We start from the raw sequence: 25,903 nt of genomic DNA on the forward strand, positions 1-25,903 counted from the left end.
CACGTGCTCGTCCACGCCAGGAAGTCCCGCCCACCCTCCAGCAGCCAGCCCGCTGATTGGCCGTTCAACGCAGTCCCCGATGTTATGAGTGGGCAACGAACCTGTCAATAAATCAGTCAGTCAGTCAGGAGGTCGCGACGTGGGGGCGGCGGCGGGTAAGGAAAGGAGAGAGAGAGTGTGAAAGGGGGGAAGAAAAGAAGAAAGAAACAGAAAGAAAGGGTGGGGAGTGGAGAGTGGAGAGGAAGGTGGGGTTTCGGGGCCGTTACGAATCGTAACGGAGGGTTGAAGTAGGTTTGCATATTTTCTTGTTTGGGTTATTTATGAGGAAAGTGGGATATATTCAATAGAAAGAAAGGGGGGAAAGGTGGGGGGAGGTAGAGAGGAGGGTGGGGTGGGGGGGAGATGGAGAGGTAGAGAGGAGGGTGGGGGGAGGTAGAGAGGAGGGTGGGGTGGGGGGGAGGTGGAGAGGAAGATGGGGGGAGATAGAGAGGAAGATGGGGGGGGGAGCGGAGAGGTAGAGAGAAAGGTTGGGAGAGAGAGAAAAAGCGGTCTCCATGCTTACTTAGGGTTACCTCCTCTTTCTCACTGGCTCGGTGTCAAATTACGCTGTGGTTAAGCACTCTGGGCCTCTATCCTGGATGAAGGGTGCCATCTATGTGCAAGTTGTTGTAAAGCTTTGCATTTAGTATATTGCCTTTCATCTCAAAGTTTTAGTGTAAATCACAGGATTTACACTAAAACCCGGCTGGCTGGACCCATTGGGGGCTGGGGTTCTGGTCTGGCAAACCGGTATATCTGCAAAGTGTCATTTACAATGCCAGTACCAGCACTTACCAGCTTTTTGGTGCTGGCTTTTTTCAGCTCTGAAAAATACCAGTACCGGCATTGTAATTGCTTGAATTTTGCTTCTGCTTGTGAGATTCAAACTGAGAGTCATATCCTTACCAACTGAAGGCCAGCAAAGATGGTGAAGTGGGGGGCACGAGTTAGGAGTGGGGCCGGCAGGGGTCTACTCACGTCAGCTCACAAGTAGTCCCTTCAAAAAAAAGTAATTAAAAAACATAGTTTGGTCATTCAATCCACGACTGTTTGTGGGACACAGCTATTGCGTTTTGCCCACAAAATAGATAGTCATTGCACTTTACAGTGTATTTTGTGAAGCATTTTGAGATGTCTCAAAGATGTAATAAGGTGCTTTATCAAATGCAAGGATTATTATTAATGATTCCATGTTCTGGATTCCTTTATCATTGAGAAGATTCATTCACAGTAGATTATATAGGATCAAAACTTTGATCTGTTTGCACTATTTTCTGAGCATAATGTTCTCAACTGAATTTAGTCCAGCTCAGAAAATGAGGGTACATAGTGGCTGTTTAGTTTAATGTTTATAAGATGAATCAGTTCAATTATAATATTGAGGTCCTGAGTCAAATGAAAATATGCAAAATAGAATTTTCACCCCCTTTTTGTAAAATCTTTGGCAGTGGTATTCAATTCGGAGATTTTGAAAAGTTGCTGCTGACATCCCAACCCCAACATAATCCCCAAGTATTCTGAATACAATAATCAAACTGTTTGGTAACTTTTTTTTCTATACAAGTCTCAAGAATTGGAATATGGCAACGGGAAAAATTGCATCTTTCCGATTACCACCTCTTCCCACGATCGGAGAAATTATAAAGTTGTATAAACTCAGAGCTGAAAAGCAACTCTCTCAGAACTTCCTGTTGGATTTAAGACTGACAGGTAACCTAAAGGATTTGTATTTTTGCCCCATCATTGTGTTTTTTTTATCGATTGCTTATTCATACTCTTGTGGATGCTTCATACAAGTGTATCTTACGTATCCCTAGCAGTAAGTAGGAACCTGGTTGTTAGTCGATTGGCGGATCGCTTTTCCGGGGATAATGATTCCTTCAAAATAAACAATAATAATTTGGTCACTCAATTCACAACTGGTTGTGGGACATTGCTGTGCGCAGTTGGCTAGTGTGTTTCGCCCACAAATATACAGTGAATTCACTTTACACTATATTCTCTGAAGCACTTTGAGACGTCTAGAAGCCGTGAAACACGCTATATCAAATGCAAGGATTATTATTTCTTTTGCGCACCAGTGCTCCTACAGTGTTTTTAACCATGATTTTATATTGTGATATAATTAACCTGTTACTATCAATATACGGTATTCAATTGCTATAATAATGTTGCTGCATCTAATGCATGCTAAATAGTGAGAAGTGTTCATTGTCAATGTCCATTAAATAAATATTGCGAAATGGCTTTTAGTCTGATCCAAAAATTGTACTGTGAGTGTGAAAATTGATGTATTGCTAACGTCACTATATGACTGGAATCAGTTTTTCTTTGGTCAGCTGGGTGTCACCAAGGCTTGGGGACCCCAGAGTGTGTACTGGGGTAGCTGCTGGAGTCTAACCAGCTAAACCCGCATGCTTGTCGTTGATATTGCTGTCCAGCAAGCTTTCCTGCTGCTTGTCAAACTAGGACCATCCTACCTGTTAGGGCTTTGGGTTGCAGAATTAACAGGAGCTGAGTGGGATGACTCCCTGGTCCCAGTGACTGCTCTGCCCTTCCAGGTCCTGCCGATGAGCCAGGCTGGCTGTGCTGTCATCAGCAGTGCCCTGGAATTAGCCTGGTTCCTACCTCTTGCTCAGCACTTATGTTGCACTTTAAGATCGCAGCTTAGGTTCACTTTTACTGTCTTGACAAACTAATTTTTGCTGCCAAAGTAAGTTAAAGAGTGTGCACTAACTATGTGTTGTGCAGTTTTCAGTGGCAATATGTTTCTCATGATTTTGCTTCTTGCTGGTGACAGCAGAATATTTCCTCGAGTGAGTCCTAGCTTCTTGTTACAAATTAATGTTTCCTTAAGATGACTCATAAATAATAATAATCCTTGCATTTAATATAGCGCCTTATCCCATCTTCTAGACGGCTCAAAGCGCTTCACAGAATATACTGTAAAGCGAATTGACTTTGGGGGCGAAACGCGGCAGCCAATTGCGCACAGTGGTGTCCCACAAACAGTCGTGGATTGAGTGACCAAATTATTAATTTTTATTGAAGGAATTATTACTCACAGAAAAGTGAGTAAAAACCGGGTTCCTACTTGTTGCTTGGTAAACAGGGGTGTGTGGAGTAAGAAAACTTACCCAACATTTTGCCCCGCGGCGAATTGAACCCAAGTGGTTCGCTTGCGAGGTGAGTGCTCTAACCACTGAGCTACAGGACTCCATAGACACTGCAGTTTCAGAGGAAGTTAAATATGTGATGGCTTAAATTTCTTTTTTGTGTTGGATAAAAAGCCTATTTATATAAATGGATGTATGCATAAAAGTGTACAAATGTATTTGTAGCTAAAGTAGTTAGAGATCATGTATGCTTTTTGTTTGTCAATACAAGTAAAATCCATACATTCTTCCAATAGTGAATGTTATTTTTGAAGCTTTGCAATTTTATAAGCTGATTGTTTAATTATTGTCTGATTCACAGATAAAATTGTCCGAAATGCTGGGAGTTTAAAGGACTCGTATGTTTGTGAAGTTGGCCCAGGTCCAGGTGGCATCACCCGATCAATTCTCAATGCTGGTATTACCCAACTGCTGGTGGTGGAAAAGGACACCAGATTTATTCCTGGGTTGCAGGTAAGGCTTTGTTCAACGATGACTGTTATTACAGACAAGATGGCTAGTACAAAAGAGTAAAAGGCAAAACACTGCAGTTGCTGGAAATCTGAAATAAAAAGAGAAGTTGCTGGGAACACACAGCAGGTTAAGCAGCCTATATGGAGAGAGAAAAGTGAGTTAACGTTTTAGGTCGATGACCTTTTATCAGAATTCGTATTCGACCTGAAAATAACTCATATTCCGCTTCTGTTTTTGTACAAAAGAGTAGCCTGATTGGTTTGTGACACAAAAATTAGGCAAATTTTAAGTGAATGTTGCAACTTCACCAATGTCTTGATGTGCATAAATAATGTATGTAGTGATATAGCAATTGTTAAAAATAGCAATCATATGTTTATCATGTTTATTAATGAACCCCACTAAGTCATACAGACAATAAGGTTGCTTATCTCAGCCATGGGGGAAAAGTGGCAGCCAGTGTCCCACAAACAGTTGTGGATTAAGTACCTTTTTTAGGGTTTATTAACCCCGGAAAAGCGATCCGCCAATCGATTAACAGTCAGGTTCCTACTTACTGCTAAGTAAACAGAGGGCGTGGACTAGGGAAACTTGACCAACATTTCGCCCTGTCCGGTAATCAAACCCAGGTAGTGTTCTAACCACTAAGCTACAGGACACCCCTGAGCTACAGCTCTAACCACTGAGCTATAGGACTTCAGATGATTTCATGTATCATTCGTAGGACAGCACATCCAACGATGCCAGTTAGAAAGAAGTTGTAATGTTAGGGCAGCTACTATGTTAGGGCAATCATTATACTGTGAAATGTTGTTAAAAGATTAGTATTCTGTAACCTAATGATGTGTTTTCAGTTGTTGGCTGAAGCAGCTCCTGGGAAGATGAAGATTGTTCACGGAGACATTCTGACCTATAAAATGGAAAGGGCTTTTCCAAAGGAACTTCAAACTGAGTGGAAAGATGGTAAGAGGTATTTTGTTGTATTTCCAATAAGATAATACTCAGAACTGATTCTGTTTCAAAGGGGGAACGAAAAGACAGATTGCAAAAAACATTTCATTTTTTCAGGTTGTGTTATATGGATATAATATGTTATATTGTGGAGTCCTGTAGGTTAATGGTTAGAGCACTCGCCTCATAAGTGAGAAGACCTGGGTTCGATTCTTGGGCAAGGCCAAACTTTAGGCAAGTTTCCTTACACCACATGCTTCCGTTTATCTAGCAGTAAGTAGGAATCTGGTTGTTAGTCGATTGACGGATTGCTTTCTGGTAGTTATAAACCTTCAAAAAAATTAATCAGTACATTTTAAAAATAATAATAATTTGGTCATTTCATCTACAACTGCTGTACACAATTGGTTGATGTGTTTTGCCCACAAAATATAGTCAATTCACTTCACAGTATATTTTATATATTTGAGACATCTCAATGATGTGATAAGGCGCTATATCAAGTGCAAGGATTATTATTATATAGTCACTTGGATGATGCTATTACATTTTATTTAATATTAGTTCTGTTTTTATTCTGAAAGCAAGACTAGTTTGGGGAAGACCATTATAAGTGTTAATCTTGTTTTAAGTGTAAAAAGGTTAAAAACGACTCTTTAAAATGTTATGAATAGGTCCACCAAACGTGCACATTATCGGTAACCTTCCATTCAATGTTTCCACTCCACTCATCATCCGATGGCTGGAAAATGTGGCAAACAAGACTGGCCCTTTTTTCTATGGGAGAACACAGATGACACTAACGTTTCAAAAGGAAGTTGCAGAGGTAAGAGGTGGTGCTTCTTCTGTTCATTATAGGACTGCACAGGAGCAGAAACAAAGTGTGTGTTTAAAAAAAAAATAATAATAACTTAAAAATCTATATTATCTCTTATATTTCTGAAGCTTAATTTCTTGTTCAAATAGCTATCTAATTTTCTTAATTTGTTCGTACAATTTGCCTTCCTGGGTAGTCTATTCCACATTTTCACCATCCCGAACTATACCCATAAGGCCAATTTAATGTTTATTTCTTAGGTAAGTCATCTATAAGATAAAACTCACAATTGTTTAAAATTTACTGAATTGTAGATATTGTATTTTTAATATAAATTTGCTGTAAGAAGAATGTGTTTAACTTATTTTCATTTTCTGTTACTTTCCTAAAAAGGAACAAAAAAGCTTCAGGACTCCACGTGGAGTCCTGTAGCTCAGTGGTTCGAGCACTCGCCTCTCAAGCGAGAGACCTGGGTTTGATTCCCAGCAGGGCAAAACTTTGGGCAAGTTTCCTTACTCCACACGTCTAATAATAATCCCTCAAGAAAAAAAAAACAATAATAAATTGGCCACTTCAATCTACAGCTGCTTGTGGGACACTGCTGTGCGTAATTGGCTGCTGCGTTTCGCACACAACTATACAGTCAATTCACTTTACAGTTTATTCTGTGAAGCGCTTTAAGACGTCTAGAAGACGTGAATAGCGCTATATCAAATGCAAGGATTATTAACAACAACAACTTACATTTGTATAGCGCCTTTCACGTCGGGAGGACGTCCCAAGGCGCTGGACAGTCAGGGATTTGGACCCGAGCTGTGGGTTGGTTAATTCCAATGCAATACAATGTTGAACAATGCTAGAAGTGCAATATTGTGCCTCTGATTTAAATGTGAGCTTTGCTGCAAAAGATGGCTTGATAATTGAACTGAAGTAGCTGAGGTAGAACGTTGATATTTTGAAGCTGTAGGGTTTCTTAAATTTATGACCCTGCGATGAAGTATGAACTAACACAAACTCTCAATTTGCTTTTCTTTCGGTCAGCCACATGCAGAAACCCATCACCGTGCTTAAGAGTATCCAAACCAAGCTGAGATTTCCATGCATCCCACCAACACATGGAAATTCCAGTGATAGATTGTTGGAATGGAATTCCCACTCTCTCCCTGGGGGACACATCCAGCTTACCTAGTTCTGGAAAGTATTAATCACAGGTTGCCAAGAGCTGAGTATGCGTTGGGGTAACTGCTGGGGGTTTAACCAGCTAAAACTGCATAGCTTGCCATTGATATTGCTGTCTGGCAAGCTTTCCCACTGGTTATCCAGCTAGGAGCACCAAATCTGTTAGGGCTTTGGCTTACAGGGTTAACAGGAGCTGAGTGGGATGACTCCCTGCTCCCAGTGACTGGTCTGCCCTTCCAGGTCTTGCCAATGAACTGGGCTGTTCTGTCATCAGCAGTGCCCTGGAATACTGTGGACCCGCCTGGCTCAGGAACTAGACGGGAGACTGTCACAGAGGATTGGCTTGATTCAGCTCCAAGGAGACGCAACTTAATTTGCTTCAATAAGTAATTTTTTTAATAAAGATTAGCAAGGTCGTAGATATCAAGGTCATACGTTTCATATATTCGAAAATTCCGTATAGGTTGGTACAGTTCACTGCAATAAGTTGATCAGACCAATACAGTGATGGAGGAATCGACTTGTTAACTTAATGCATAGATCAATTTGATTGTAGTATCTTTCTGCTATAACAATGTTATTGAGAGTCCATAGAGTCGGCTCTATTTCATTAGCAAAATAAGTCCAGAGTCTTTGCAATTTTCTTTGGTCAACTTAAAACAACCCGGAATTCTGGGATTGTTTTCAAAGCTAAAGCTGAAAAGCAAGTTTTAAACTTTTTGGAAAAAAAAGTTTAAGAAGGTCCTGAGCTTCTGGGATGCTACCCAGCGTGAGGGGCGCTATGTAAATACAAGTTGTTGTATTAATGCTATCCATAATGAGTCTAATCCACAACAAGTGGAGTCCTGTAGCTCAGTGGTTAGAGCGCTCGCTTTACAAGCGAGAGACCTGAGTTCAATTCCAGGCACAGGGCGAAACCTTGGGCAAGTTTCCTTACTCCACACAGAGCCTAATAATCCTCCAAAAAACAAAATGATAATAAATTGGTCATTTTCAATCTACGACTGTTTGTGGGACATTGCTGTGCGCAATTGGCTGCCGCGTTCGCCCACAAATATAGTCAATTCACTTTACAGTGTATTCTGTGAAGCGCTTTGGGACGTCCTCCCGACGTGAAAAGCGCTATATCAAATGCAAGGATTATTATTATTATATTCAGCTGAAACATGACTGATTGTATCTGTCTAGGATGTGATTCAGTAGATGTTTTTGGTTTTGTGTTAAATGTACTATTATGGTTCATGCACACTTGCCACTGCATTCCAGTTGCTTACAGGTTTATTATTGGTTTTAATCATTGTTGCTTGTTTCTTTTACAGCGCCTTATAGCTAGCACTGGCAGTAGGCAAAGAAGCAGACTGTCCATAATGGCTCAGTACTTGTGTAATGTGAAGAGCTGCTTTATGATTCCTGGCAGAGCCTTTGTTCCAAAACCTAAGGTAAGGCTTTGCACGATACTTTCAACATCAGACCTAGTTGGCATTGCGCCAGAAAAGTACATTTATAAAGGATTCCTCAAACATTTTCTCAACCTTTTGAGAAAATATCTAATCTTGATGTGTAGGTCACCGCTCTAAGATGAAGAGATCTCATTGTTGCTGTGCTCAGGGGAAGTTGCAGAGTGAGGGATAGGGATGGAAAATCACCTCAGGCATGCTACTACAGCAGTCAGTTAGATTGGGACATCCAGTGCTTGCCTTCAGCTTGTTTCAGATGCAAGGATCTAGTAAAAGGTAAAGGGAGAAAATGTTAATATACGATACCTCCAGTTCTGCTCCAGTAAAGGGTTAGTTTTAATAATTCTTGTCTTTATTACAGCCTCCTACTACACTGAAACATGTCAAGTTGCTTTACACAATGGAGTGGTGCTATGAGCAGTTGTATGTCTAGTGCATTTCGATGAAGTGAACTTGTAATGATTTTGAATAATTCACAGACATCATCACAATATATTAAATATACTACCCAAAATCCCGAGTTACTTTAGTGACTGTTGTTGAGAAAAATTTGGCAACTAAATTGTGTCAGCAACTAAACTGTGCCAACATCTCCCCATCAAAAGAAATCAATGACAGTTGAATGTTTTTTGTTGAATCATAGAATTTTACAGCACAGAAGGAGGCCAATCGTGCTTGTGCCGGCTCTTTGAAAGAGCTACCAACTAGTCTCACTTCCCCTTCTTACCTCAGCATTTTTTTTCCCTTTTTAAGTACCTATATTCTCTTTTGAAATCAATCAGTGAATCTGCTTCCACCATCCTTTCAGGCAGTGCATTCAGACCGTAACAACTGTTTAGGAAGTGGATTACATGAGAACATAAGAATTAGGAGAAGGAATAGGCCATTCGGCCCCTCGAGCCTGCCCTGCCATTTGATAAGATCATGGCTGATCTTCTGACCTGACTCTTAATTACCTGCCCTATCCCCATATCCCCTAATCCCTCTTTTTTAAAACTCTTATCAGTCTCAGCCTTGAAGATGTTCAAGGACTGAGCATCTACAGCCTTCTGAAATTCACTACCCTCTGAGTGAAGAAATGTTTCCTCAATTCTGTTCTAAAAGGCTGACCCATTAAATTTTAAGACTGTGACCCCTGGTTACAGATTCTCCTACCAGGGGAAACAGTCCCTCAGTGTCTACTTTATCCAACCCTTTAAGAATCTTATATGTTTCAATAAGATCTCCCCTAATTCTTCTGTACTCTAGAAAATATAGCCCTAGTTTATTCAGCCTATCCTCATAGGTCAGTCCTCTCATCCCAGGAACTAACCTCGTGAATCTACACCCCCTCTAGGGAAAGTATGTCCTTTTTTAAATACGGAGACCAAAACTGCACACAATACTCTAGGTGTGGTCTCACCGAGGCCCTATACAGTTGCAGCAAGACTTCCCTACTCTTGTACTCTAAATCTTTTGCAATGAACATGCCGTTTGCCTTCTGAGTTGCTGCTGCACCTGCAAACTAACTTTTTGAGACTGGTGTACAAGGACACCCAAATCCCTCTGAACACTAACACTATCGAATCTCTCCCCCTCTAGAAAATAATCTGATTATAGTAATATACAAGTAATATTACTTTTTAAAAGTAAGATTAAAGTAATATGGATATAGATTATAGTAATATGCTGGACAGTGTTTGAACTGAAACATTAATTGAGACACATTTTTGAAGTATTATTTAAAAATAATTAACTAACTCTTTTGACTCGGTACTTTAGTAATTTTGATTAAATCAAACATTTGATTCCAATTTCCGGGAGCCATAAAACCATAGAAATTTGCAGAAGAAGGCCATTTGGCTCATTGTATCAGTTGGCTCTTTTAAACGGTAATCCTTTCAGTCTCATCTTGCTATCAGCTCAGGGCGGACAAAACCTTAGGTACGTTTCCTTACTCCACACGTCTTAGTTTACCTGGAAGTAAGTAGGAACCTGGTTATTAATCGATTGGTGGATCACTTTTCCTAAGGTAATCATCGCTTCAGAATAAATTAATAATAATTTGGTCACTCAATCCATGACTGCACAATTGGCTGCTGCATTTTGCCCACAAAGTATACAAGTCAAATCACTTTACAGTATATTCTGTGAATCGCTTTGAGACGTCTCGAGGATGTGGTAAGGCTCTATATCAAATGCAAGGATTATTATAAATAAATAAATGCTTGATGTGCTATCGGAGAAACTACCACTCAAAGGTAGATTATTAAATATAACATGCTGCATTCATTTTGTAAACTATAATGGTGCTCACATTCGTGGTTAAAGATAAAAATTCTGGGAAAAATATTTTATAAATTCCTTGCACTTTAAAACATGTATGGTATACCATAGGGATGATAGAGAGCAAACCATTCATAGAATTTTATAGCATTTGGCCTATCGTGCCTGTGCCGACTCTTTGAAAGAGCTACCAACTAGTCCCATTGTAAAGTATCTTCACAGGCACACATGTATAATAGGACTGTTTTACATGAAATTCCCCATCTGCTTAAATTTACGAAAGTTACCATTCTTGACCACAGCTAATGTCAGTAGCAGAACTTAAAATCTTTTGACCAAGACCCAAGAGTATTCTTGTGAGAATTCTGTAGAATGTTTTTTTAAAGTAAACAAATCTCATAACAACTACTATACATTTTCTGGTCACTCCATCTTCTAGGTTTGATAAAATAGTCCTGATTCAAACCCAGGACTCTTGAATTTATTTTTTAAAACGCATACTTTTTCAGGGTAAACATAAACACTTATCAAAAGGATCATCATTTAATGTTTAGCAGTACAATAATTTGGTAGTAACTTATCATGGAGTGTATGATTTATACAGAGCTAATTTAACTAGCTGATTTAATTTCACTTGGGAAGAAGAGAAGCACTAGTGTGAGATTGTCCAGACACAACTTTTTAATTTTAATTATGTAATTGAAATGAATCTTAAATCCTTGTTTAGAAAATGACAGCAATGTACCATAAATGGTAATGCTCTTCCAACTGATGAGTAAATGCTGTAAAAGGAATTCCGTAACCATGGTAGTTAAAAGCAGGCATTGGAAAGCACAGGCAGCTGTGTTGAGAATGAATAATAAACACTTGGGCAATCGGGAGCTGGCTTTGTTACTGAGCACAGAAGGGGCAGATGTAGAAAGATGGATTAATGGTGACTTTGACATTTCGTTTGTACTGTCAGCCTTAGTTCATTTGATATTTCCAGATTGAACATTTATCTTCATTTTTCTTCTGTGTGGTGTTGCATTGACAGATAATTTTGTAAGGTTAGAATATTGTGGAGCAGAATTTATCAGAATGTTATTGTAAAATGTCTCCTATTATAGATTCTCGTATTTCTGTTAGCAAATTGGAAAACACTTTTGTCTTCTCCTGTACCAGTTCCAGTGAAGTCACTTGTTACAACAATTTGTGCTAAGCATTGGATGTCTGCACCAAACTTTTAAGTTATTTTACTGCAACACAGAACCCGGTATTTCATCAGAAAAGGAAGTCATTGTGTGACCTGTGTTTTTAATCCCAATTTCTAGCTATCCCCCATATCCCTTAATATTTATTTTGCTTATGTCCTTATGCAATTCCCTTGAATGATTCTATTGATCCAGCTTCAGGCACCATATTGGGACTGTACATTTAATAATTAATGCAAAGTATGAGTGATGTAAAATTCATAGGGACTTGGGTATGACCTTTGCAATTATAAGATTTATACAGATCAGATTTATACTAGTTTTACTGAACTTTTCAGAGTTGACTAGTTACCCAAAGTACAGTATCTCAAAAATACACTCCTAGGATAGTGAGTGACAAGTAGGCACATAACTAATGACTGCTTATCCCAGGGCCTAGAGATCAGAATTTCGCTGTGGTTCATTTCTGTACAGTTCACCCTTGCCATTCTTTGACTTATTATTATGGGGATTTATACAGCATCTTTCAGGTAAAACATCTCAAAGTGCTTGACAAATATAGTGTTAGAAATAACATGGCAAATGTGGAAATGACTTGACAGACTGAGACTTAAATCGATTGTTCAAATGCGAGTCAAAGATTTTGTTCAGGTTTTAAAGGCTGGTACCACTTCAGTAGCATGAAGTGGTTTTTGAAGAGTTCGAGGAGCCTGTTGAAAGCTTACCCGCTTCATCAGGTAAAGAGCAAGGAATAAACAAAATTCTAAAGAATGAAGAGAACCTGCTGGACTCTTAGGGCTGGAGATGATTACGTATATCTGGGTGGTCTTACTGCACCCGCAACCCACCCGCAATTTCATCCAACTTGAGCCCATATCTAACTCCAGGCAGCCCACGTGCCGCTTTCCCCCTCCCCAGTAAAGCGTCCTCTCATGGAAGGAGTTGTCGGTTGAGAGTCAAAATAAAGCTGCCCGTTGCTGCAGTTTGTCATCAAGTTCCTCCAAAGCTGATGGGAAGGCAAGTGGGTATCCTTATCTACCACCGGCGTGACTGGGTGGCCCGAAGTTCGAAATAGTCTTGGGCATTAAATTATTAAATTGGTCTTGAAATTATCCCCTTCATATCTTCTCACCTCACCATGCCACCACGCTCCGGTGTCCAGCCGGCGGTGTCGAGTGCTTTAAGACATCCTTCCAACTTGAAAAAGGCGTTGTGTAAATGTTGTTTCTGGAGGTGAAACACAAAAATATTGCTTTTGTGGTCCGCGGACGTTTCTCAAATAGGGCATCTGACCCTTGGCAACCACAAGATTGGACCAAGCTGATGTATGGAATGTGTAGCAAGATTATGATGAAGGTCAGGACAAAGATCCTAAACTTAATGCTTTGAAGTAGTCGAAGTTACTGAAACTTGGCAATGATCAATGATCTTGGTAACAGGGCTTTCAATTCATGTGTTACAAGCTTGCTTGTGCCTGCAAAAGTTCTAGTTCTATGCGCCTTTAATCATCATAATATAAAAATGGTACTACACAGCCATTATTGCAATAGTTTTTTTTATTGAATGAATAAGTTATAAATTGACACTATTTTCTGGGCCCTTCCTTAATTCTCAAATTACATTCATGCAACGTCTTGCATTTTTACAATTCTAGCTTTCTTTCCCCTCCCCCCACACACATCTCTAACACAAGCTTACTGAGAATAGAAATATTTTTATCATGTATGCGTAATCCAAAAGCCTATCCTGTATTTGGAAACACTGGTTAGAACGTACTTGGATGGTTCGTTTGCTGTTTCTAGTTGTATCACCTTTAAGCTGAAAGTGCTGATGTTAATACATCGGAAGCACTTATGCTTCTGAGCAAAAAGTCATTTTAAAGTAGCATTCTGCAAACCTGCTTTTATTATTCGGATTGAAACAGCATGCGTTGAACAGTTGGCCAAATGACATCAATCTCTGCACAAAATGCGTTGCTGTTTGTGGTGACAGAGTAGTCCAAACAAGCACAGAACTCAGGAACGTTTCTTCTTCTTGTGCATCTCCTCCTAGCAGTGAAAGTTGTAAACTAAAGCTATTTGGCTTACCTAATAGTACATGACTTGTGCTTACACATAGTTCTGGCCTTCTTTGGGTCCCGAAGGCTGCCGGCTCTTGTAGGACCGACTCATTCCTTGTTGCAGATCTTTGTTGCAGGAGGAACAGAAAATGATGCCTGCAATGAGTGAGCCGCCTGCAGAAATAAAACCAGCATATATCGCTCCTCCTATTTCATACTTATTAGCTTCTGGGGTGGATGGTTTGAAGTACTGGCTGATTAGCCCGGCTGTGAAGCAGGATACTGGAACTAAACACATGGTGCCAGCAATAATGAAAGACGCCCCTCCTGTGATGGCGGCACAGCTCTTTGTCTGTTGGTCTCTTATCCACCTTGTACACTTCATCCCAGGCAAAGCGAACCCGATTCCGAGGATTGACACAATACAGGACAGGACCATCATAGTTCGAGCAGCTCTGATGTAGGCAGGCTGGGCTAGGATTGAGAGGCTGTACTTGCAGCTGAAGAGCCCTGTACTGGTCCAGGTGCAGTTCGTCCAGAGACCCTGCATGTGAATCGTTGACGAGATTATATTTGATCCTTCAAAGGTATTGACCTTCCAGTTTGGCAGCACTGTGACTACAGTTGCTCCTATCAAAGCGAGCAAAGACAAAATGATGGCAAAAACCTGCAGCCCTGTTGTCGCCATTATCCTCTTTGACACGTGCTTTCTGCGGACTCCCGGTCAGTTGTCGATTACCGGAATGGATTAATGGGTTTCTTTCATAGCTCTGCTCAAGGGAATGATATTGGTTATAAAATCTGTTCTAAAATGTTTGAATCAATGAAAAAAAAGATTTATTTACAGAAATTGTTCTGTTCAGAACAAAACCGATGCCTGAAAACCAAAGCCCGTTCGCTGCAATATACTATACTGAGTAGACTACTTATCACAGCTACCGGAGGGTGGAATTTATAAACTGGTGTGAGTAGTTCATTGTGACATCAGTTTTTCCTTAGCAACAGGCTGTCGTCTGCTTTTGACAACACAAAATAATGCAGTTTAAAAGCTTCAGTTGCTAAACGAACAGAATATATCCATTTTAAGTCTTCTGGCAGGGTGCCTATGAAGACATTTATGACAGAGCTCTGAACAGTGGTTTCAACAATCTTGGGAATTGGTTTTGAGATTTCTGACCACTCAAACTATTTTAGCCCTAGCATTAGTTTCTGATTTTATTTAACATTATTAGATATCTTGGGAATCGGTTTCTAATCCATACGATTTATTCCCTTTAGCCAGGGGCAGACTTATTGACTAAGAATAACAACAATCTGTCACTATTTCATAGTAGAGAATATTCATCATTTCTGAAAAGCATGTTTTACCTAGAATTAATCTCTTCACAAAAGGAGTGACTTGAAAAGGAGAGAGGAATTGAGCAAAGGTACAGGTCTTTGCTCAATTTTTAAACTTTAAAAATAGGGAGAGAAGGTGCAACAAAAGGATTTTGGCAGAGAATGCCAGAGCGCAGGCAGAAAGCTCAGTCACTGATTGTGGGATGGGGGAATGAATATTTTCCTTGTATGCAGAGTCAGAAGAGCAGAGGGTACGGGCGCAAGAATAAGATTGGAGAAAATTGCAGTGGTAGAGTGGGTCAAAATTAAGAAGGGACTCAAAGATCAAAACTAGGATCTTGAAGTCAGTTTGCTGAAGAACTGGGAATAGTTGAACCTGGCGAGGATGGATTAATTGGAGTGCAGCACCTGGTGTAGGAGGAGATATTACCCTGCAGAGCTTTACATAAATTATATCTTACAAAACATAAGGGTCATCATATTAAAGGGAAAAAAATAAGACACTTGAACAGAGTGTAGAGAATGGGGATTTTGATAGTCCATCAAAGGAGTACTTTAATAGACTGGAGAAATGGCACCTCCAGCCTCGACATGAGTTCAGAGTCCTGACGTGGAGCTTGAACCCACAGCCTTCTGACTCAGAGATGACAGCAGGCTGATACGCAAATAGCAATTGGTTTCTTAATGTCCACTTCCATCACAGCTACTTGTGGTAATCAAAAAACGAATGATAGGAAAATAATCAACTTGTTTAATACAGAATGTTGCTTTTTAGGCAAAGGTGAAATCTGGTAATGGATGCAATTTGGACAATTAATAGTTTGACTGCAAGGTAGGCTTCTTTAGGTTTCTTACCTCCGTCAAGTTGAGTAGGATTTTCTCAACTAAGTCGTAAAAGGCTGTGGGACTTAAAATTAATTTTGGGGTGCACACATTTAAACCAACTGACAATGTATCAAATATGAATGCCCCTAGCATTCGATTTGTACAGGATGTGAGTAAAATAGTATTGTCTGCTTGGTTTCTAGGTGGATGTAGGAGTTATTCATTTTACCCCTCTGATGGAACCACAGATTAACCAACCTTTCAAGTTGGTGGAAAAAGTAGTGAGATGCGTCTTCAGCTTCAGGAGAAAATACTGCCACAGAGGAATTGCGTAAGTTTAAATTCCATTTCACTGGTGTTTTTATAGCCTTCATGGTCAGCAAATGTTTCTTGTTTTGTGACTGTTGAAATATGCAGCAAATGGAGTCCTGTAGCTTAGTGGTTAGAGCTATAGCCTCGTAAACAAGAGGACCTGGGTCCATTCCCAGTCAGGGCGAAAAATTGAGCAAGTTTCCTTACTCCACACGCCTCTGTTTACCTAGCAGTAGTTAGTTGATTGGTGGATCACTTTTCCTGGGGTAATAATCCCTTGAAAAAATTATAATTTGGTTACTCAATCCACGACTATTTGTGGGACACTACTGTACACAATTGGCTGCCATGTTTCGCCCACAAAATATACAGTCAATTCACTTTACAGGATATTCTGTGAAGCACTTTGAGATGTGTCGAGGACATGATAAGGCACTATATCAAATGCAACGATTATTATATGCCATTTTATACAACTTGTATTTTGGTAAGTTTGCTTTTTATTTTGAAGTTTCATTTCACTGGCATTTGTCTGGTATTTGATGACCTTTAAAATCAGATGCATTTTTTCTCTTTCCTGTTATATTAATTATAAAACTCCTCACTTATCTTTCGCATTGTTCAACTTGGTAGTGGGATAGCTATTTTTAAACTGGGTATTACAGCCATTGAAAAGATAACAAACTAAAATTCAACAGGGACGTATCATTAGAATCATCATTTGATGTGAAAATTCATCAGCTCAGAAGCAGTGAGCCACAAACCAGGAATCACATTGGTAACCCCAGCACACAAAGAGAATACCTCTACAGTTACCTTAAAAATGATGAGGTTACAAAACAATACAAATGTACATTTATATAGGCCTTTCACGGCAGGAGGACATCCCAAAGTGCTTAATACTGGCTTGGTACCTGAGCTGGGGGGTGGGGGGGGAGCTGAGGGGAAAGATGACAGAAAGCATAGTCAAAGAGGCAGGTCTTGAAATGGACCTTGAAGGACATAACGGAGGGAGCAAGTTGGAGGGACTGGGATGGAGCTCCAGGTGATTTCAGGTCTTTCCTGCCAAAATACAGGGTACATTCTAAACTTGGGACTTTGGCAGTAAAAAAAGAAACTTCTTTCCTTTTTGCTAGGATTTTATTTCCTGAATCTCAAAGGAAAGAGTTAACAGACCAGATGATTGACGTGGCTGATGTGGACCCACTGCTGCGGCCAGTCGAACTTTCCATACCTCATTTTCGGAGACTTTGTGATGCATATGGACAATTGTGTGCCGAACACCCACATCTGTTCACTTACAACTTCAGAGAAGAATTACGGCAAAAGAAGCTTTCACGTAATAAAATGCAGAGGAAAGTCAAACACATCCCTGACAGAGCGGAGATGGAACCTGAGACTGGATAAAATGTCATGAATGGCAGTTGAACTATTTTAACATTAAACATCAAATCATACTGTGCTTTTTGATCAGATTTCTGAAAGTATCAATTATATTGCTGAAAGATACTTTTGTGGTGATGTCATTTTTTAATGATTTGGCTGCAAATTATGAAGCTAAAGTAATCTTGACAGTGAAATCTAGTCTGGCAGTGTACCTCAAGTGACCAGAAATATACGGCTAATATGCTGGCCACAATTTCGCCTACAAATATACGGTCAATTCACTTTACAGCATATTCTGTGAAGTGCTTTGAGAAGTCTAGAAGACGTGAAAAGCTCTATATAAAATGCAAGGATTATTATTATTAAAGAGAAATATTAGCTTGGTCTTAAACATGAGGATGAGGAACACAGTAATAAGTGGGTTAAAAGAGCAGTTAAAATTTATTTAAACTATCCTGAATGACTTTGGGAGAATTGTTTCTTCTGCACCTTCCAAACTCACACCTCATTTTTTAGCAATACAAGGATTGTAATCTGAAATGATTCCTACTCTTGGGAGCTCTGATTCAACTCTGCAACACCAGGTACCGTCTTCATTTTATTCTGGATTTTAGAACCAAGAATGTCAACGGTTCTCTAGGTTCTCCGGGACGCCACACCGCATGAAGGGCGCTATATAAATTTGAGTTGTTGTTGGCCAAGAGAGGCTACAATTGTCCCTGACAGTAAACCACAAAACGATGCCCTCGCTTTTTGTTCCCCTCACTCATGCACTCTTTCTCCCTTCTTACATTGTCTCAATCACACACACATTCTCATTCAGTCTCTGTCCCTCATTCCTCCACCTCCTATCTTCCCTCAATCTGTAGCGACTGATAAGGATGTGGTGGAGAATGAGACACTTGCCTTTGCCTCAGTTTGCATACACACTGCAATGACAGCCGGCATTATTTCTGCGCTGTGCTTCTTCCCAATCGCTGGCTCCTGACGCTGCCCTCGGAGGACATCCACGGGGCGGGAAGGAGTAGACGTTGGAAATAGCCTTGGGCTGGATAAAATGACTGGCCAGGCCCAGTAAAACCTGCATCTCTAATTTGGGTTTAGAATGATTAAGCTCGTTTGAATTTGATAGGTGGCTAGAGATGACCAAAATGAGCATTTTTGGTAAATGTTTAATTAGATCAAGACTCATTGCTTCCATTATAATAAGCTTTGAACTATGGATAACAAGGCCAGCTTTTTGATATTCAATTACATTGCAATCAAAAAGAACCACACACAGCTTCCTGAATACACTGTGCATATTTATTCCACACAAGCATTTTGCAGCATATTGAATATCAAGTAGTCATGTTCAACAGAATACAAAATTAAACCCAATACAAATTAAACCTAATATTACAATGCAGACAGGTCTCATAAAATTACAATATACACAAAGTTCAATGCTTATTTACAGGAAAAAAACTATCGAGTATGCAAACATCTGTATTACTGCAGACTAACCACAGCCTGTAGTGCTGGACTATGTTAAATAGGTAGATCTATATGTGTCACCAGCGGATTTACCTTGGCAAACACAGAAAATGTCCACAAAAATAGAAAAAGCGGCATTGGCAGGCATTTTAAAACGACAAAAATTTGACAAATCCCACTTTTGTTCAATTTTCTGGTGCTATTGTAAACCAATATTTTCCATGTATAAATAAAATTAAGATTTACAGTCTCTTAAAATAATTTGACCTTTCTTGGAAACATTACGTTCTATGTTCACTACCGGGCCTTATTTGCAAACCATTAAATTTAACATTGTATTAGAGAACCAAAACAATAGCTCTATTGTCTATAATGGACAATAAATTTTAAAAATTCCTCTGTACTTAATATTTTCTTCAACGAAAACAAATTAAAAAACTACCTTCTTAAAGCTAAAACTGTGGTCTTAGTGCAGACAACAATAAGGAAAACTAAGCATTGCTCTTATTTACCGAGCCTTTTCCGTCTACTTTCAAAACCAAAGAGGACAGTTAGGAGACTTACGTGTAGATAAGATAATAAATTTCCCGAGTTCTGATCACTTTGTAGAGAGCAACACCCACTTGAGACCTTGAAGCTAAGACTCCTCAGCTGTCTCCACGTTTTCGTAGAAGCAGTCTTCATTCACTACCGAAGTAAGGCTCTGCACACTAAACTCTCTCTCCAGCACAGAGTTCAGATCTACATTTGGACTATCAGATTGACTATCTAGAGATCGGTTATGTTCATGCATAAACAACAAGTTCCCTTTGTTCTTTTTTGTGCTGTTTGCTTTCCGTTTGATGGGACAGAAATGGCCTCTTACGAGCTTGGGATGATCACTTTGATCAATCTCTGTATCCAGTTGCTCATTCGGGGCCTGCTCCCCGTCACTTCTAGGATCAATTTCAATTTGCATTTTCTCAAACTGCACCTCAATGTCATCAGTGGGAGATGTGTTCTTAGTTTTGCAGTAATCATCATCATCATCACTCAGAATATCAGATTCCTTCACCTCCTCCCCCTGTTGCTCCTCTGTGTGTTCCTGCTTTGGATATGGCAGATTGCTGTGTTCAGGTCCACTCTCTGAGGTGTGGCAGCCACTGCTTTGAGTTCCGCTGCTCAGACTGCACTCGTCGGAATCAACAGCGTTGCGCCCCGTGGGGTCCTGACCCCAGGTAGAGGACGAGCAGAGTTTGAAAAGCTTTGAAGCTCGAGTTGATGCTAAAATAAATAAAATTGCATTGGTTAGAATTTTTAAATTCCCTGTTTATGAGTATCATGAGTAAGAGATGGAATTAGTTCAGAAAAGAAAATGGTTGGGACCAGCGAAGTGTTTATTTAGTTTATTTACAAAGTGTCATTACCTGAACCCTTTGGACAGTCAGGATTTTTTTTTTGGAAAATGTTTTCCATTTTCATCTGAATTCAATCATAACTTGTTATAATAATAATAATCCTTTCATTAGATATTGTGTCTTATCCAAGCATAGAATATACTCTAGTGAATTGACTGTATATACTGTAAATGGAACACAACAGCCAAATGCGCACAGTAGTGCTCCACACACAGTTGTGGATTACGTGATCAAATTTTTTTTAAATAAGGGATTATTAACCCCGGAAATGTGGTCCACCAATCGACTAACAACCGGGTTTCTACTTACTGTTAGGTAAACAGAAGCGTGTGGAGTAATGAGACTTGCCAATGTTCCACCCTGCCCGGGAATTGAACCCAGATGCTCTCACTTGTGAGGCGAGTGCTCTAACTACTAAGCTACAGGATAGTACATGTACATGTTAGTCAATATCATAACTTGTTACTACATAGATCTTGACATGCTAACAAATACACCAAGGAACATTTCTAACCAATTCTGGCAGAGGATGGCACTCGGCATCTCAGAGGGGCGAGACGATCTTTGGTCAGTTTCTCAATTGATGTTTCTGACTTGTTCATATGACGCCGAACATTCTCCCTCAGGATTGAACGAATGGCCTTGATGATATTAGTTTTGCCCTCTGGGTCCCTAAAGATGAGAGAAAGTAAATGAAGTATCAGTTGATGCAAGCAAGACACCCAACTCAGACTGAAATTAATTGTATTTACCTTAATAGCAATTCAAAGCTTTAAAGAACACAAGGTCATTTTTCCTTTAAGTTATAAACAAATTATAATCATTGTACTAATATAGTGCCTTATCACGTCTTTAGAACGTCACAAAGCACTTCACAGATTATACTGTAAAGTGAATTGACTGTATCTGTTGTGGGGGAAACACAGCAGCGAATTGCACACAGCAGTGTCCCATAAACAATCATGGATTGAGTGAGTGATTGAGACAATGTAAAGGGATTTGTACCCTGTAAAGTGATCCGCCAAACGATTTAACAATCAGGTGTGTGGAGTAAGGAAAACCTGCCCAATGTTTCGCTCTGCCTGGGAATCGAACCCAGTTCCTCTTGCTTGCGAGGCAAGCGCTCTAACTACTGAGCCAAAGGACTTCACGAGGGGATAGTTATAAAGGGGACACGCATCTTTTATAAAATACAGCTTTATCAAGGAACACAATTTCTGGAGTATTAAAAATGAAGTGCATAAGTAGATCAAAAAATAATTTTCACATCCTTCCGGTATAATTGGAGAACGAATAATAACTTTCAGCTTACCTGCTGCATAGCTGAAAGACTGTCTCAGGTCGACCCTCGATTTCAGATTTAGTGTGGTTTAATTCCCAAATGCAGTTAGTATCAGTTCCTGCACCGCGAAAATGAAGGAATAAAGACACCGATTATTGTAAAGAAAAGTTTCTTCTAGAAATAATTCCACTACCGACCAAATTCCACAATCTCTCAAACAGGAGTCAGTCCAGGATAATGGCTGCAAGTCAGAGAGGCTTCCAAAGAAATGTTTACAACAGTTAATGCATAAAAGCTACAAATAATTGGAAATAAAAAACGAGTGTGTTGAATTATTTATAATTGTTTCTAGCGTATGCTGGTCTGGTCAGTCTCCTTTGCCTGGGGCTTTGTGGCCTTGGGTTCCCAACCCAAGCCATTGCTCTTCTGTGAGCTTCGACAGCGAGTGTCAACATTGTACTGTTACTGAAGAAGTTGGTCTGACCACGTGTACCAGTAGAGGGCGCTAAAGCAGGATCCCTGGCTATTTCCCCCATACTGATAATAGTAATAATTCTTGATACTGCACCTTATCACGTCTTCCAGACATCTCAAAGCGCTTCACAGAATACTCTGCAAAATGAAGTAACTGTATGCTTTGTGGGAAAAACGCAGCAGCCAATAGCGCACAGCAGTGTCCCACAAACGGTCATGGATTGAGTGACTGAAAATATCTTTTTTTAGATACGTAAGGGATTATTACCCTGGAAAACTGATCCGCCAATTGTTTAATAACCAGGTTCCTACTTACTGCCAGGTAAACAGGAGTGTGGAGTAAGGAAACTTGCCCAAAATTTTGCTCTGTCTGTGAATTGAACCCTTGCGAGGCGAGAGCCCTAACCACTGAGCTACAGGACTCTGATCTGATCCTGGGAAGTCCATGGCCAATTTAACCTCATGCAGCCTGGCTGAGACCAGAATACTCAACAAGGACCAAGATTCAAACCAATAATGATCTCCTGATCTCTGTAAGTTGCAGCTCTATCCACAGCTCCATGGCTACCTCTTGTAATACATATTTGAAATAAAAACAAATATACTTACTTTTTTAAAATAATCTGTCACTTGCAATTTCGTACTCCTGTTTTAGAAACATAGACACCTAGAAACAGGAAGAGGCCATTTAGCCCCTCGAGCCTATTCCGCCATTGTATAAGATCATGGGTGATCTGTACCTCAACTCCAATTACCCACACTTGTTCCATGATACCCTGACCTAACAAATATCTCTCCACCTCAGTCTTGAAAATTTTCAATTGATCCAGCATTCACAGCCTTTTGGGGGAAAGAGTTCCAGATTTCCACTCCCCTTTGGGTGAAAAACTGCCTCCTGATTTCACTCCTATATACCCTGGCTATATTTAAGCTGATGCCCCCCTTGTTCTGGATTCCCCACCAGAGGAAACAGTTTCTCTCTTGGTTGGCCCTGATCCCTTTAATTTGTCAGTCTGGAGTCAGAGGCACAACAAACATGAAGCTCTTTGCAACAACGCCTCAGATCTACGAATTACCTGCAGCATTTCCCAGTCGGACTTGAAGAGCGGAAAGTGGGATTAACCATCGGAATTTAAACTGGTCGATATCACCGTGGATATAAGCAGATCGTGGAATAGTTGCCTAAATAGTTGTTGTGGTTGAAAGAGAAAGGAATAGAAACAAATTGCACCACAGTTAGGAAACAATATTTTTACCCGCAATCTAGAATAAATCAGAGTTCAAAGAACCAATACTGAAAATAAACTACTGTTAGAACAGCATAGTTATAAATACAACAACATTTACACAGTGCCTTTCACGTCGGGAGGATGTCCCAAGGTGCCGGACAGTCAGGAATTTGGACCCGAGCTGGGGGTTGGGATCGGGGGTGGAGAGAGGGAGGGCAGAAGTAGGAGGCTGGACGAAGGCGCGGTTGAAGAGGAGGGTATTGAAACGTGCTTTGAAAGAGGGAAGGGAGACAGTGAGACAAAGGGACTGTGGGATGGAGTTCCAAAGGGTTGGGTCAAAGAGGCTGAAGGCCCGACCGCCAATGGTGGGGCGGGCGGGGCGGGGGAACGTGGAGCAGGCTGGAGCCTGCCGAGCGGTGGGAGCGGACAGGTTCATATGGAGCTAGCAGGTCACAGAGGTAATTTTGTCACTTACCGTTTTCTTTTTCAGTTTGCAGATCTCTTTGTAAACCAGTATGACTGCTCGCTTGAAGACTGGAAAACAAAAGAGATAAAGTTCAATGACTGGCTTAAGGAAGATATTTTCGTTAAGAATCAGAAGCGGAAAGACTGAGAATGTCAACTGGAATATTTAAAAGGGAGGTAGAGAGAGAGAGAGGCAGAAAGAGATACTATTTTGATTCAGAGAAAGTTGAATAAATCTAGATTTGGTATAAAATATTTTTATGTCTCACGTCTGCCAGTGAATCTAAACCCTCCAGTAGAAGACAACAACAATAAATTAAGTTTACCAGAGCCTTTCAAATCAGGAGGACGTCCCAAGGCGCTGGACAGTCAGGGATTGGACCCAAGCAGGGAGTTGCAATCAGGAGGGGTTGAGGGCAGGGAGGGTAGGAGGGTGACCCAAGGGCATGCTCAAAGAGGAGGGTCTTGAGATGGTCCTTGAAGGAGGCAAAGGAGGAAGCGAGGCGAAGGGACTGTGGGATAGAGTTCCAAAGGGTGGGGGCAGAGAGGCTGAAAGCCCGACCTCCGATAGTGGGGCGAGCCGGGCAGGGGTTGTGGAGACCCAATGTAATGGCTCCACTTATGCAGCCAACATGAATTATGTATGTGTGTATGTGGAGGGGTGGGTGTGGGTTGGAGGAGAAGCGAGAGAGAGAGAGAGAGAGATGCATAACATTCTCAGCATGGAATTCAGACCGGGGGCTGGTTAGCTGGACATTACTAGGAGCTGCCATTTCATCTCCAACCCAGTAAAACTAAATGAAGTAGTGAAAAATCCCTCATCTCATACCCCCACCCGCCCCTCATTAATGCACTTACCAAAGATTGTTAGTTCAGGCTCCTTCCTCATTCGACTCAGAGATGGGAAGGGGTTTAACCAGGTGACTGAAGAATACAGTAAGAGTTCTCCCATTGAAAGCTCTGTAACCTGAAATATGATTGAAAACATTTTAGCTAGAGAATTGAAAATGCTTTTGAGACACATTCGACATACAGAAATTCTTACAAATTTATAACATAATCCACTCAACATAGAATGATAATTAAAGGATTATCCACATTTCTTTAAACATTAATATAACATTAATATAATTGGTAAAAGAACCAGAGGGGAAACAAGGAGAATTGTTTTTTACCCACAGTTATGGTCTGGAATGAACTGCCTCAGAGGGTGGTGAAAGCAGATTCGATAATAGCTTTCGTAAGGGAATTAGATAGGTACTTAAAAGGAGAAATGTACAGGGCTATGGGGTAAGAGCGGGGGAGTGGAACTAGTTGGTAGCTCTTTCAAAGAGTCAGCACCGGCATGATGGGCCAAATGGCCTCCTTTTGTGTTGTAAGATTCTATGATTCCCTTTTCTTAACATTTACCAATCCCAACAAATTATGACCAGCGAAAAGATAAGATGTGTAGCTGACTTTTACCTCTTTCTTAGTTCCGGGTTGTTCAGCCACCAGCTGATCAAAAACTGTTCCATAATCCTCGTAGACTTTCTGCATCTCGTTGATGTGACTGGCCACTTTCTCCATCGCTTTTAGTGCCTCTGAAAGTGAAGACATCGACAAGACGTCAGACACGCATCACAGTCGCAAGATCAGACGATAGGTTTGGACGAAGAAGGCCTTTCGACCCATCTGATCTCATGTTTTTAGAACATCCACTATACCATCTCCTCCCACCCCACCCTCAATCACAGATGACCAGCAAACCCATTAGTCCGACTAAATGGGACCAGCTCGTTCGCGGAAAGAAATCAGTGCAAACCACACAAAATACAAAATACTCCCCGACGTGAAAGACGCTATACAAATGTAATCTTTTGGTTGTTGTCAGCAGCCACAAGCATGTGCGCCCAACGGGCCCCGGAACTCAATGTTCTCGGCTGATACTCCAATACAGTCCGTCTAACAGATATGACAGTAAACTAAGGTCTCGTCAGCCTGTTTAGATGCACGTCAAAAATCCCTTGGCACCATTTAAAAAGAAAAGGGTCTCCGTACCAACAACCCCCACCTCACCTCCAAGATAGTATTGTACATTCACTTCCTGACTGTTTATGGGACACTCAACGCAAAGCCTTTTGGCAGAAT

The 25,903-nt window shown here is 40.5% G+C and overlaps 3 protein-coding genes across 9 annotated transcripts in view; 1 reads left to right on the top strand and 2 right to left on the bottom strand.

Annotated features, from left to right (window-relative positions):
- Positions 1-126: 126 nt before the first annotated feature.
- Positions 127-23,962, top strand: tfb1m (transcription factor B1, mitochondrial). Of its 5 annotated transcripts, none has more exon segments than NM_001292158.1 (8): positions 127-155; positions 1,604-1,749; positions 3,517-3,668; positions 4,523-4,631; positions 5,294-5,445; positions 7,935-8,054; positions 15,956-16,083; positions 17,201-17,572. In NM_001292158.1, coding segments are annotated over 7 exon segments (1,062 nt in total). In that variant the 5' UTR covers positions 127-155; positions 1,604-1,619; the 3' UTR covers positions 17,472-17,572.
- On the bottom strand, positions 12,734-14,295 carry LOC103186446 (claudin-20). The gene is made up of 2 exons (XM_007905487.1): positions 13,618-14,295; positions 12,734-12,757 (listed from the first exon to the last, which is right to left on the bottom strand). The coding sequence occupies exon 1, from the start codon at positions 14,275-14,277 to the stop codon at positions 13,639-13,641; it is 639 nt and encodes a 212-aa protein (XP_007903678.1). The 5' UTR covers positions 14,278-14,295; the 3' UTR covers positions 12,734-12,757; positions 13,618-13,638.
- tiam2a (TIAM Rac1 associated GEF 2a) overlaps positions 18,737-25,903 on the bottom strand; it is a 92,625-nt gene continuing 85,458 nt past the window's right edge. For all 3 annotated transcript variants that reach the window (XM_042332759.1, XM_007905496.2, XM_042332758.1), the window contains exons 21-27: positions 25,238-25,356; positions 24,632-24,740; positions 23,784-23,842; positions 23,156-23,261; positions 21,636-21,723; positions 20,838-20,995; positions 18,737-20,189 (exon numbers count right to left, since the gene is read on the bottom strand). In XM_042332759.1, the coding sequence (XP_042188693.1) occupies positions 19,564-20,189; positions 20,838-20,995; positions 21,636-21,723; positions 23,156-23,261; positions 23,784-23,842; positions 24,632-24,740; positions 25,238-25,356 (1,265 nt within the window). In that variant the 3' untranslated portion in view covers positions 18,737-19,563. The remainder of the gene's footprint in view (positions 20,190-20,837; positions 20,996-21,635; positions 21,724-23,155; positions 23,262-23,783; positions 23,843-24,631; positions 24,741-25,237; positions 25,357-25,903) is intronic.

This window comes from Callorhinchus milii, unplaced genomic scaffold (assembly GCF_018977255.1).
Source record: "Callorhinchus milii isolate IMCB2004 unplaced genomic scaffold, IMCB_Cmil_1.0 Scaffold3, whole genome shotgun sequence".
In the NCBI taxonomy this organism is placed as follows: domain Eukaryota; kingdom Metazoa; phylum Chordata; class Chondrichthyes; order Chimaeriformes; family Callorhinchidae; genus Callorhinchus; species Callorhinchus milii.